We start from the raw sequence: 13683 nt of genomic DNA, 5'->3' as shown, positions 1-13683 counted from the left end.
AGGAGAGTGGGGCTGACCTGAGAGCCTTATCACCATCAAGAGGCCTTGATGAGTTTCTCTCTGAAGTTCCTACCACCTTATCCCTAAACTAGCTCCTTGCTCATTTGAATGTACCCCACATGGACAATAATTTTCTCCTTTTCAGTGTGGACAGATGAAACCAACCCTGAGTCAGAGGCCTTCAGAGGCTGGGTTGGTAGGGAATCCTAGGGGGAGGGAGGAAAGAATAGAACACTGGAGAGACGGGGGCAGGGAGGCAGGTGGTGGGCAAAGGCAGGTTCCAGTTTCATGATTATCAGTCTGATCTCTTTAAGCTGATGGAGAAAATAACGTAAACAACGATGATGTCAGGTGATGCATAATTAGGTGTGCAGAGCTTTCACATACGTTATTTCACGTGGTCCTCAAATGGTCCCGTCTCTCAGTACATAGATGGGGAACAAGCCCAGAGAGGGAAAGAGCAAACAGCTTGTGCAGAGCCAGACCCTGGGTTTTCTGACTCCTCATTCAGCACTTGCTCACTATGTGCTATTATCTATAAACACCTGAGGGAGTAATCCGTGCCTTAGTCATTGTGTCCCCCCCACCCCCCAACCCTGCCCCAACTCAGCACATGGTTCAGCATGAAGCAAGCATCTGATACATAACCATGGAATGGCCTGGAACTGACATCTGGATGTTCCTGGTAGGAAATCAGCAGTATGCATGTGGGTGCCTGGAGGCTTTGGGCATGGGGGTAGCTGGAGGGAGGGCAGGGCTGAGTGGTGGGCAAGGAGGGAGGGCAGTGCAGTATGGTAGGCACAGACAGATGTGCAATGAGGAAGGGGTGGGCAGTGCGGCAGAGGGCAGGTGTCTCCTGCCCTTGGATTCACTATGCTGGGCCAAGCAGCTGGTTAGAAACAAAAACAAACACCAGGGATACAGGTTCCTGCTGTTAACAGCTTCAAACCGCCAGAGGAAAACTCCAAATAAATATAATTAGAAACTTGTAAAAACGTCCTCTCTGTAAACTTGCTCCCCAGGGTCTAGCCTTTAAGCTCCCCCTTTCTTCCAGTCCCCCTGCCCCCCATGTCCACATATCCCAACACTCTACCCTCACCCAGGGACTCCTTAGATCTGTTTCCTTATTCTGGATCTTCCCGCCAGCCTAGCAGCTCCTACCCAGGTTTTCCCTCAGCTTGTCACCATCAGTGACCAGATGTGGACAGCCCCTAGCTTGGGGCTCCAAAATCCAAACCCCACAGCTCTCTAGGGCTATGGTTACAGCCACAGGGAAACCATAGGTTAAGAGTGAGGGCCACAGTGCCCTATTTAGGAGTCATCTTTTCACCTATAGGGCCGAATCAGTGCATCCAATGGCAACTACAAAACAGTGCCTTGGTCTGAAAAGGGGAAAGTTGTCGAGGCTGGAGCAGAGTACAGAGGGCTAGTGTTGGAGCTGAGAATCTATGATGTAGGACCAAGGACTGGGGCCTAGGGGCCTTGCCCAGATAGTATTCAGTTCCCAGAATACAAACATTTCAGCTCCACTTTCCAATGTTGTTACACGCACGCGCAAACACACATTTGTTTTGCAGGGGCTATTTTGAGGGGGAAATACTCCACTTAAGGACAGAGAGCTATCAGGTACTTGTGGCCCCAGGAAACTGAGGTGGAGCAAGAAGGGAGGAGTAGCCAAGTGACAGACTCAGGCAGGGAGCAGTAGAGTAGGGTCCAGGGAAAAGAGGGCCTGAGTGTCAGGTGAGAAGCCTGCAGAGGCCTGGCTGCAGGACCAAGGCTTGCTATAGTGTCTTCTGCCTTCAGCAGGAAGGATCTCAATGAGATATGCAGAATCTCAGAGCTGAAAAGGACCCTACTGATACTCTAGACCATTTTACAAGTGAGGAAGAGAATTTCAGTTATTTCCTCAAAGGCCCCAGTCCTCAGGCTCTGTATCTACCAAAACCCACTGGCACCAAATGTCCCAGCACATGCCATTTGGAGCTGGCAGTACGTGGCATGGCAGGAGAATGGCCCGTCTGGTGACAGAGGGGCCAACGGGGGAGAGGGGAGGGTCTATGCCCCCTCTTAGCCCAGGTGACTGTCTCCTGTACCCCTCAAACATCCCTGGGTTGGCAATTGTATCACTTTCGCCCCAAGGACGAGCAGTCCCTGCTTCCAGACTCCTGTCTCATAACTGAGCCTGAAGAAGCTGTCCCCAGGTCTGGGCCTCTTGCGGGCACTGCCAGCCTCAGAGCAGCTCTGCAGTTTCCAGCCCTGACAGGGACTCTTTCTTACAAGTGGTCATGTGCTAGGGGTACGGGACGTCAAAGGAGGCCCACACCCTGACACGCGGGGACCAGAACCGGGAGCAGGGACTGGGGTGAATTCCGGCAGCGAGCCCCTCCACCTCCATCTTCTCAAGAGGGTCCGAAGCCATCCGTTCCCTCCCCCCACCCTCAATCCAAGGCACTGGACCAAGCCATTCCTCTTCTTTACTTCTCCAACGAAAACAAAACGCACACTGCCCTGCTTCCTTTTTCCTCTCACTGGAGCACTGCGCGCGCGTGCACACACACACACACACACACACACACACACATGCACGCGTGCGCGTGCGCACACACACACACACACACACACACACCCTGAGTCATGCACACGCACGCTCGCACGCCCCAGTGAACGCACACCTCACATTCCCAAACTCACACCCAGGGCCAGCTCCTTTTACAACAGGTCCCAGCCGCTCACATCTCAAACCGGTTCTCATGCTCTCAGATTCCTGAAGGTTTCAGAAAACAATCTCATTTAGGGGTTGCTGATAACTTTCTTCTTTCTCTGCCTGTAGTAATTCTGGCCTCCGTGTCTTCTGTTCCCCTCTCTCATTCCACCCTGCAGACACTCCAGGAGATGAGGGGGAAGAAGTAGAGAAGTTCTTCCCTGGCCCCAGCCTTTCCCCACCACCCTGGGGGACATGTCACTGAGAGAGGAAAGGTCAAAGGGATTCCTGAGGAATTTCTAAGTAGTCCACCCCCTTCTCCACCCTTCTGGAAAAATGGGAGTAGGGGGGGGAAGACAGGCTTAGAAGCAACTGATCGAAGATCAGGCTCCAAGAGTGGGGACTGACTCTCTCTCTCTCTCCCCAGTATGGCCTGGATGGGGCACGGGCAATAGCCGCTGCCGACGGGGCCACCCTCACCCGCTGACACGGTTATGGTTTTCATTTCATATTTTGGAGGGAGGGGCTAGGAGGAACAGTCCCCTCACTGTAAGAGCTGGCCACAGGAGCCTAGGGAAGCGGGGAGGAGAGGAAACAGCCACATTAAAGAGGAAGAGAGGGGTGGGGGAAAGAAAGAGAGAGACACACATACTCCCAGACAGAGACCCGGAGAGACGTACGGAGACAGAGAGACACTGTTTGCTGCCAGAGGAACGCTCTCAGTCCCAGGGATGGTGTTACTTGGAAATTCTAAATACAAGACTTTATCAAAAGTTTATCCCTAATGAGAAGAGAAAACAACCAGGTAAACTAAACGGCCAGGCTGGCTCTCCTGAGCCAGCCCTGGGGACAAGTTTTCCCCGGGAGGCCAGGAGACCTTTTCATTCAGCTGTAACTTGAGCCCTAAGCAAGGATTAGGTCTTTTTAACCACTGCTGCACACCCCCCCCCCCCCAAAAAAAAAGCAAAGCAAATTAATGCTTTTAAGTTAACAATTATCTGGGTTATCCAGTCTGTCTACTTTAAAATACAGAGACAGTCACTTGAAAAACACTCAAAACCATGTACCCTCATGCTCACTCACTCGTAGTCACACAAGCTTACCCACCCACTCAATCCACACACAGTTCTCAAAGATACTAAAGTGTACATATCCACGCTTAATAACCAAATCACAGTAGACACTGACACCCAACTACATCACCTGTGGGTGAGCATGGTAAACTTCCCTCTCACACACACACTCACCTGTATACTCAGGGCTTCCTTCCTTGTCTCTCCCCATCCTCCCAATCCCTTTCCACTTTGGTTCTTTGGGAGGATGGAATCTCTGGAGAAAAGGCGCTTAAGTATAGTACCTGTACTCTACATATAAACACACACCTGCACACACATATACACACTACACCCAGAGGTATAATAACTGTGCAAGGTATTTGCCAAGCGTTTCTATAATTTAAAGAAACCCACTAGAGCTTCCTTTAAAAAGATGTGGCATAAGGGCACACCTGCTGGCACTAGTGACACCTAGGAGATATGTTTGGGAGCAAGGGATGACCACAGCACTCCCATCTATGGGTAAGGCTGCTTGTCACTACTTGTCCTTCCTGTGGCACTGGCCTGCAGATTGGGGTCCAGAGATAGCCCTCTAACCCAACAGACCTGTTGTTAGGCAATCTCTGGCAGTCCAGGTTGATATATTTCCTGAATAGCAGCATCAAAGGTAGCTGAAATGACAAGTTTCCACTCTGCCAGGCTAGACTCAGGGATCAGAAGGAAGGAAGATGCACAGCTAATTGCAGCCCAGTCAGAGTGAGTGTGGCCTGAATAGGAGATAAATAGTGAACAAAACTCTTAGTAAGTTCCTTGAGGGCAGGGGCCTCCACTCTGGCTGCATATCCCCACAGCACCCAGCAGGGTGTCTGATGAAAGAGGAAGCACCTTGGAGGGATTCGGAGTCCTTCTGTCCCTGAACAATGAGCTGATCTCCGCTTGGCACCTGTCCCTTCTAGGAGTCTCCATCAGCCCTGGGAACCCCCTTGAATATACTCTTTGCTCCCCCTTTTGCCCCCAGCCCCCCCAGCCTCACTAGGCCACTACAGACACTGGCTCCAACTTGAAAGAGGTCCTTATCTTGTCTCTAGATTACTCGAATGAAATCTGTTCCTTCCTTCAGACTAAACTCCCTAGCTAATTCCATGTTATGAGTAAGTCAGCACACACTACAAAAGCCAGCTTTGTTTATGAAAACACAAGCAAATCCACAGTGGGAGAGGGGCTGCTCCCAGGCTGGGGGTGGCAGTGGTCGTGGGCTGTCTGGAAGCAGGATGGGAGAAGAGGCAGTTTGGGGTGGGAAGGGGTGGGGGTGGGGTCTGGTCTGTGACAGCTGAGAATCTCTAGTACTCGGGTTCTGTTAAAGGACAGGTTGGAGGAGGAAGGGGGTGGTTGAAGAGGCAGTGTTTGGGAGAAGAGGATGGCATTGATATGGCACCTTCCTTTTAATGAAGTGGGAGGCTATCCAGTACACAGAGCAGCTTAAGGGCCAGGTGCTCAGTCTCCGGGGACACAGCGACCCGACTGCCAGAGACTCAGGCTTCCCCAACTCCCAAGTTCAACTTTCCCTTCTGGCTCAGCCACTTCCACACCCCAGCTTGGCTTCAGGAGCCCCTGGGACAATAGGCAGAATCATATCCTCCTCAGCAAAGCGTTGCCAGGAGGAATTTTCTTTTTGTCCATATAAATCTCTTCCTGGGTGAGGACATGATGGGGGAAGGGTGCAGCAAGAGGTCAAGGGGGAGGGGAGGCTGTCCCCAAGAGATCTGTAGCCCACCAGCCTGGTTTCTGCCAGCAAAGCCTTGGGACTGGCCAGGCAATGAGCCTGGGGTCAGGGATGGGGGCCGGAGGGCCTCCCTGTCTCTCTCTCTGTAATTCCTAGAGGGATCTGTCAGAGCTCCCCAGCCTGGAATTTTACTTTGTTATTTTAATGCAATTCTGACCTGGATTTAAATGGAATTGGAAACCCGAGGCCTTAATAAATAAATATTATGATAAGAAATGAAAGCCATGCAAGACGAAAGAGATTTCCCCCCAAAGAGGCAGAAAGCGACATTCTTGCTGGGAGCCAGTCAGAAATTTTCTTCTCTTCTTCAGCCCCTTACCATCCAGTGAGAGACGAGCTGGTTTTTCCAGAAAAGATCCTATTTTTCTTTAACATTTTTCTACTGATAAGACAACAACTTGGAAATTTTGTCTGACTTTGCATGAGGGCTGGGGGTGAGGGGAAGAAATACATGGCATGGCTGAAAAGTTTCATTCTCTCAAGTCTCTCCAGGCCACAGCTTAAGTTTCTGGCAATGTCTGAGAAGAGAAGATTCTCTCTCAAACTTTTGGAGGACAGGAAGTCTTTCGAAGATGCTGGGGTGGCAATGAAGTCGGGAAGAATTCTGAGGTGCGTGGCGACTTCTGCCCAGGGCCCCCCAAACTTCTCACTGCTCCGTGTCGCTCCTGGCTCCTCCAGCCTTTCGCCCGGGACGCAGCGCCCAGAGGTTAGGTCCCCAGCCGGAGTGCGGGTGCACAGTGCTAGGCTCTGACAGCGGCACGCTCCCCAGCACCTGCCCTGCCCCTCGGAAATCGCACCCCCGCCCTCGGGCCCCGCAGCCCCGGCAGCCCCGCCGCCGCGCGCCCCTCCTTCCTTACCTTGCGCGGCTTTGCTGTGCTGGGCGGCGCGGGCGTGGACCAGCAGGACGAGCAGGCAGAGCCCGGGCACGCGCCCCGAGCCCATGGCTGGAGCTCCCGGGGGCCGGGCGGCCGGGGCCGGTCTCGCAGCCCCCGGAGGGCGGAAGCCAGCCGGGCCCCCGCGCCGCGGAGGGGGGAGGGGAGGGGGCGTCCCGCCGGGGCCGGACCGGGGGCTGCGGGAGCGGGGTGAGGACCGCGGTACCCTCGGCGGGAGGCTCCCGATGCTGCCGGCTTCTCCCGGCCCGACGCCGGGGAGAGCGAGGCGGAAAGAGGCTGGGGGGCGCCCGGCGCCGATGACGGAGGGGAACCCCCGCCCTCTCCAAGCCGGGATCGGCTAGCGGCGGCGGCGGGGCTGCTGCGTATAATCCCACCCAATTCCCAGCTTCGCCCGGAGAGAGCTGCAGCCGGAGAGCGCGCAGAGCCGGAGCGAGGGACCTGAGAAAGGGGAGGGGAAACGCAGCGCCAGAAACACGCCCTTTCTGCCTCTCTTTCTTCCTCTCTCGCTCCTTCTCCGTCTCTCAGGCTCCGTCTCTTTTTCTTCGCCTTTCTCCTCCTCCTCCTCTTTCTCCTCCTCTCCTCGCTCCTTTTCGTTTTCTTCCTCCTCCCCCTCCTCCTCCACCACCTCCTTTTTCGTGCCCTTTTTTCTTTCAAATGGGGCCTCGGCGCGGCGGCCGCTCCCCCTGCGCTCCCGGGCGCAGCGGCCCCCTCCCCAGGCTGCCGGGCCGCTGCCTGCAGGAATTTACAATCCGGCGCTGGGGGAGCGGGCCCGGTCTCCATGGAGACGGCTTCCCCGGGAGCAGGGAGGTCAGGCACAGACCGCGCACAATCAATGGATCAATGCAAGCCCCGCTCGGCTCCAGACCAAACAGCACCCGGCTCCGGCTCGTCCTCTCTCCCGGAGGAAAGAGTGGGGGAGCTAGGGTGCGCCCCCCCACTCTCGCACGAGATGAGGGCCGTGCGACGCAGGTTTGCACGCACACCTCCACGAGGAGACAAAGAGAGCTCGGGGTGTCGGGGAGGCTGGGGCAGACAGGACCGCACTGGCGCCCCGGCACGTCCGCCGACACAGCCCGACACGCGAGATACAGCCACATAGGACCTCGAAAAACTGAGAGTGACACCGATTTCGGGCCGAGTGACGCCCTTCCAACTCTTACCTCCACCACATCCCCCACCCTTGGGTCTCAGTACCCATTTCTAGTGCTGAGTGCAATTTGAGGACCAAGAAGAAAGTAGACTTGCCCCCAGCTAAACCTGCCAGCTCCAGGGCAGACTCCCTGGCCGTTAAGGCCTTGGAGGTAGACCACTGAGTCACCCTACCCATATAGAAGTGGGCTCACATGTAGAACACTCTCAGGTACTCAGCACAGGGGCAAAAGCTAGCCCCCAGGAATATGCGTATGTGTGTAAATACAGACACAAAGATCTGCACAACATACTTCTCCAAACCTGCCCTCACAGCTTCAAGATGTGGTCCTAACTAGCCCATTCTTTTTTTTTTTTTTTTAATTTTTTTTAAATGTTTATTTATTTTTGAGAGAGAGAGACAGAGTGCGAGCAGGGGAGGGGCACAGAGAGAGAGGGAGACACAGAATCCAAAGCAGACTCCAGGCTCTGAGCTGTCAGCACAGAGCCCATCCCCGGGGCTTGAACTCACCAACTGTGAGTTAAGCTCATGACCTGAGCTTAACAGACTGAGCCGCCCAAGAGGCCAATAACTGGTCCATTCTTAACCCTTCGTGTCTCCAACTGCAGGGTAACAGAGGAAAAATAAATGATATTTTTAAAAATAAAGGCAAAGGGCATAAAAGCAGTGTCTCCAAACCGTGGACACTGTCTCCTGGATGGATTTATAGACATTTTCTTTTATCTTAGAGGAAAGACCCCTTGAAAGGTGGTGAAGGCTTTCTTAGAGCATGGGGCTTCAGTCAACCTGAGACCATGCCAGGATCCAGGCAGTTGCTTATGCTTCAGAGCCATTTTTTTTTTTTTTTTTTTTTTTTTTTTAAGAGAGAGGGAGAGCATGCAAGCAGGGGAGAGGGGCAGAAGGAGAGAGAGAGAATCTTAAGCAGGCTCTACGCTCAGCATGGAGCTCAACGTGGGGCCCCATCCCACGATCCTGGGGTCATGACCTATGCTGAAATCAAGAGTCAGACCCTCAACTGACTAAGGCACCCTGAGAGCAAATTTTCTGCAGGGAGGAGGACCCTGAGACTCAGACTAACTTCACAGAGCCCTTAGGGTACCCAGGAGGAAGGGACAATGACCAGAATCATGCATCAGTTCTTAGACCCTTGACACTGGCAGCCCACATCAGCTAGGTGACAGGTGTGATATGTCAGAGATCTCCTGAGCCCCCAGGGGGAAGAACTGAGCCCTTCCTTCCCTAGGGATTGAGTAGAAAAGTAGGGGGATGGAAACAGACTTAAGCATTTGAGTTTTTTTGTCCTGTCTGTATCCTGGGATGAAGATTGACTTTGGGCAAGTCACATCTCAATGGGCCTCAGTGTATTCTAGAAAACGAGAGGGTGGATTAGCTCCTTGGTAGAAAGGAGACAGTTGCCCTTAGGAAGCCTGGGGTCTTGAGTATGCCTGCTTGGCATGAGAGATGATGGTTGGGATGGAAGCACACAGACGATGGAAATGGTGTGGAGGCCACAAAAGTTTGGGTCAAATGATCTCCCAGGTCCCTGCCAGCTCTGTCACCCTAGGACTCCCTCCCTCTTTCATTCCATTGGCAAACCCCTCCCCTTGAAGCTGCTTTACCTGCTGCCACCAATTACGTATAGGGCTGGGGGACAAGTGCAAACTTGCCATCCTTTCTGCCCCAAACAAGAGAGTGGTTAAAAAAGAAAAAAAAGAATTGGAGGTTGCCAGATGGTGCCTGATCTACATGGGGGGACAGGGAGAGAGCTGAGGAGCCCCCCAAGGCAGGGAAGGGAGATTACACCATGCCTTGCTTTGTCTCTCTGCCTTGCTGTGCACACTCGTGTGAGCTTCTCTGGGTCCCTAGGGAGGAGGGCTCCAGCTCACCCTCTAAACCACAGGTGAGGTGGGCATGAAGGATTCTATAGGGGCAGATTAGTAGGTTATCTTGGACCTTCTCTCTAATTCAGTATGACTTCTTGGTGCCTTGAGTGTGGACATTGCCCTACCTTAGCTGCTAAGTCTCTGGGAGTTTCAGTGTCTTTAACTGTAGCTTCCTTTTTTTTTTTTTTCTCATTTTGCCAGCTTGTCCTCTGCTCCTCTAGGACCGGATGAACTTCCTCCACATCTGGGCAGAAGAGGCAGTTCCCTGCTCTGCTCCCCACCATCCAGTCTGGTTGCAGCCCGTCCCCAGCCCTTCAGAGGATTCTGTAGGAGAAGAAGCAAGGCTTATATCACTGGGCACTGTGACCTGGGGGGCCAGTTCCACTTCCCTCTGCCCTGTCCACTTCTGCAGGGACTCACAACTGGGTAGTGATGCAGGAAGATGACAAGAAAGGAATAATGAGATGGCTCTTGTAAGTGGTATTACAAAAGCAATAGCATATGTCGTACCCTCACTGGCAGGAGTGAAATGTCCCTGGGTTCTCTGGGCCTCCAATATTCTCTCAGGGCACAATTTGCTTTCAGGCTGCACTTTCCTTCAGGATTGCTTCTGACATTCCATTTCATTCAATTTTCCCCTGCAAATGTCTGGGGAGAGGACTGGGCTGGGGAACCCATAGCATATATACCTCGGTTCTGATCCTGCTTAGGGATACCTGTGCTGGGGCTCTGTCACACTCAGGGACTTCCCCTCCCCCGCCAAGTCTCCTTCCATGAGCCTTTGCTTTTTCTCTTGTCTCCTCAGCTTTCCCATCTATAAAATGGGTCCACTGACCCTCCTTGACAGGCAGTATAGTCTAATGGAGAACACATACAGGTCAGAATTAGCCCACGGACAAATGTCGGGCCCTACCATTTTCCAGCCATCTATCTATTTTTGTTGAGTTATTTCACTTCTCTGAGCTTCCTCATCTACAAAACAGGTAGGATCACACACGACCTCAAATGTGGGCATGCATCAGTGTCTAACTATATTGGGCTCAAGAGTAAAAGAAATCCTGTGGTTCAAATCTCAGCTCTGTTAACTTTCTAGCTATGTGACTTCAGATAAGTTATTCATTGTCAGCTTCAGTTTTCTCTTCTGACAAAGGAAATAAAACCTCAAAATGTTATGGTGTTAATTCAATAAAATAACGAATGGACTCCCCTGCCCCCCACCTGGCACATAGTAGGCATTCAGTAGGCAGTGACTATTGTTATTTTTACTACTGCTCAGAAGGAAAAAAATCCACAATGTTTTCTTTTTGGGACAGAGAGAGACAGAGCATGAACGGGGGAGGGGCAGAGAGAGAGGGAGACACAGAATCGGAAACAGGCTCCAGGCTCCGAGCCATCAGCCCAGAGCCCGACGCGGGGCTCGAACTCACGGACCGCGAGATCGTGACCTGGCTGAAGTCGGATGCTTAACCGACTGCGCCACCCAGGCGCCCCTCCACAATGTTTTATAGTAAAGGTATAGTAGTGCCTGGGAAGAAGTAGTTCTGTCCCAGGCCCGACTTTGATGCTGCTGGTTGTGAGTACAGCCTATGGGGCTCAATTCTCACCACCCCCAGTAGGTTCTGTCACACGTTGTTACTGAGAAGTTTCCACAAATGCCATGCATTACAACACACTGCGCTTGTCAACAGCACTTTCAAGTTGGAGAATAGAAGGAGATTCACCTGCCAGGTAGGGTAGTTCCAGAATCCTTCTTTCCCTACCACCATGCACTTCCTACCCTGCGTTAAGAAGGCCCAGGCACTCAAACAAATTAGAGCTCATAGCTACCATTTACTGAGTGCTTTCTATGTGTGCCAGGCACTATAACAGGCACTCCACCACATGTCTATCAGGCAAGAATTGTTATCCCCTTTGTTGATGGGGAAACTGAGGCTCAAGAAGATCAGCCCACCCTGATGACTAAGAAGGGCAAAGCCAAGACTTGGGCCCAGGCTAGACTCTGAAGCTTGTGTACCTCCTCCTTCCTATGTGCTGCCTCCTCTGAATCCACAGAGACCTAACACATTCTGGCCACTGTTAATCATTTGGGGCAGGATGAGGGTCACAGACTAGCCCCTTCATACACAAGGGGTAATAGGGCAGTACCCTTGCTCAGGAGGATCATGTAGGAGTACAAAAGACTTTAGCCATCACATTTGTCTGATGATGAGATGTCACATGACTTGCCCAAGGTTAAAAAACATATTTAAGAGGCAAAGCTAGAAGCAGAATCCATGTCTTACCAGACTTTTGACTCTTGGATCACTGCTCCTTGGCCTGTACCCTCAGACCTACCAGTCCTACCGCTCCCAGTTCTAGCCCTTCCTCTTCCTCATGATTTGATCATCATGAATCCTTCCATCAATTGGCATATGGTACTTATCTCATCTCTTCCCCCCAGTACACCCTGTCCGAGGCCCTCTAGGGTGTGCAAAAGAAATAGAAAATGTGGGGGCGTCTGGGTGGCTCAGTCAGTTAAGCGCCTGACTCTTGATTTTGACTCAGGTCATGATCTCATGGTTTGTGAGATCAAGACCCCGCATTAGACTCTGTGTTGACAGCTTGGAGACTGCTTGGGATTCTCTCTCTCTTTCTTTCCCTCCCCGACTCTCTCCCTTTCTCTCTCTTCCACTTCCTGTTCATGCTCTCTCTCAAATAAATAAACATTAAAAAAAAAAAAAAGAAAAGAAAGTCAAGAAACAGAAGTTGATCATCCAAGAAGACTTCATGGATGAGGAGGGATTTGAGGTGAATCTTGATGACACTTAGAAATCGTTGGATAAGATAGAAATATACACAAAAATCAGTGATTGACAGAGAAAAAAGAGAATACTCAGAACAACTACAAAAAGAAAGAAAGAAAGAAAGAAAGAAAAAGAAAGAAAGAAAGAAAGAAAGAAAGAAAGAAAGAAAGAAAGAAAGAAAGAAAGAAAGAAAGAAAGAAAGAAAGAAAAGAGAGAGGGGGGATCATACCAGGTCAGTGGATAGGTTGACCTTGGTCGGTCCTTGTTTCTCACCTGTCCAGGATGGCTCAGGAGCCATTTGGCCATATAGGCAGATGATGGGAAATAATGCTCTCTCAAAGACTGTTCCAGCCCTGGGACTCTAGGACTAACTTGCTCCAAGGCCCTTAGTCTTGCCTTTACAAGGGAGGTCTACTGGCAGCCCTGCCAAGACTCAGGTGGGGAGGGGGAATAGCCTGGTCCAAGCTGCCCATACCTGTTCCAGTGTCTCCTCTGGCCACTTGGGTGGCCTCCTTGGCACCTCATCCCAGGGTCTTCCCAGCCCTTCCTCCCTGCCTACCCCCACTCCTGAGTCACTTTGCCACCTGCTTCCTCCCCACCTGCTTCCTGGCTGCTTCCATGAAAGAAACAAAAATATCCAACCTGCCAATTGGCATCAACACCATGCATGGTTCCAGACCCCTCCACATCACAAGTCTCCAAACTGCCCTGAGTTTGTGTTCTGTCCCTCTCTACACAGCTGCTCTTCCAAACTTTGGTTTCCCATCTGCCAGGCTCAGATCCCTGACTTCTCCAATCAGCATCCTCAACTCCTGTTTCATCGAGAAGCCAGAAGCCATCTGGTATGAATATCCTATCCCCCACCCCCCTCTCCTTCTGCTGGGAGAGGGGTCGGTCCCTCCTTTTGGCCAAGGCCAATCCTACACACATATGTAAGGATCTCATCTTTTCTCGGCCCTACAGGGATCTGGAGCTGTCAATTATTCCCTCCCTCTCCTGAATCTCTCACTTCAGTTCCTTCTCCTGCAAACACAGTACAACTTGCACCATCCTACAGTAGCAACAACAAACTTCCCCCGACCCTGCTGCCTCTGTCCTTCCAGACTCCTGAACTTCTAGGAGGAGCATACCTGCTCTCCACTTCATGGCTTTCCTTCACCCCTCACCTTAGTGTAGTCTGGCCCAGGGGCCCTCTGACACCCCCTCTGCTAGGTCTCTAGTGACTTCACATCTCCATATCTGGGGCTGCCTGCCAGTCCTTATCTAGCCTGACCTCTCTGCGTCATCAGAGGTCTCAGAACATTTTTCTTCCCCTTCTTGGAGCCTTTCTTTTCCCAGATCTCCTGCTGGCTGCTTTCCCTCCACTGGCCTCTTAAGAGTTTCTAGCCTGGATTTTCTCAATTCTCACACTACGCAACCTCCCTAGGCACTCTTA

General features: G+C 52.0%; 1 protein-coding gene and 1 long non-coding RNA gene across 12 annotated transcripts in view; one reads left to right on the top strand and one right to left on the bottom strand.

Annotated features, from left to right (window-relative positions):
• SCUBE3 (signal peptide, CUB domain and EGF like domain containing 3) overlaps positions 1–7049 on the bottom strand; it is a 38528-nt gene extending 31479 nt beyond the window's left edge. For 3 of the 11 annotated variants that reach the window (XM_058733659.1, XM_058733661.1, XM_058733657.1), the window contains exon 1: positions 6397–7040. In XM_058733659.1, the coding sequence (XP_058589642.1) occupies positions 6397–6481 (85 nt within the window). In that variant the 5' untranslated portion in view covers positions 6482–7040. Of the gene's footprint in view, positions 1–6396 lie in introns of all 11 variants that reach the window. The other 8 variants (XM_058733664.1, XM_058733666.1, XM_058733662.1 and 5 more) reach the window with 6 other exon arrangements.
• The window catches only part of LOC131514086 (uncharacterized), a 48220-nt gene extending 37583 nt beyond the window's left edge, over positions 1–10637 (top strand). Inside the window, exons 2-3 of the long non-coding RNA XR_009262925.1 lie at positions 6023–6148; positions 9667–10637. This is a non-coding gene — a long non-coding RNA (uncharacterized LOC131514086). The remainder of the gene's footprint in view (positions 1–6022; positions 6149–9666) is intronic.
• The last annotated feature ends 3046 nt before the right edge of the window (positions 10638–13683 follow it).

The sequence above is a fragment of the Neofelis nebulosa genome, chromosome 6 (assembly GCF_028018385.1).
Source record: "Neofelis nebulosa isolate mNeoNeb1 chromosome 6, mNeoNeb1.pri, whole genome shotgun sequence".
NCBI classification, from domain to species: domain Eukaryota; kingdom Metazoa; phylum Chordata; class Mammalia; order Carnivora; family Felidae; genus Neofelis; species Neofelis nebulosa.
Note: the sequence above shows the minus strand (reverse complement) of the source record. Positions and strands in the feature narration are given on the sequence as shown.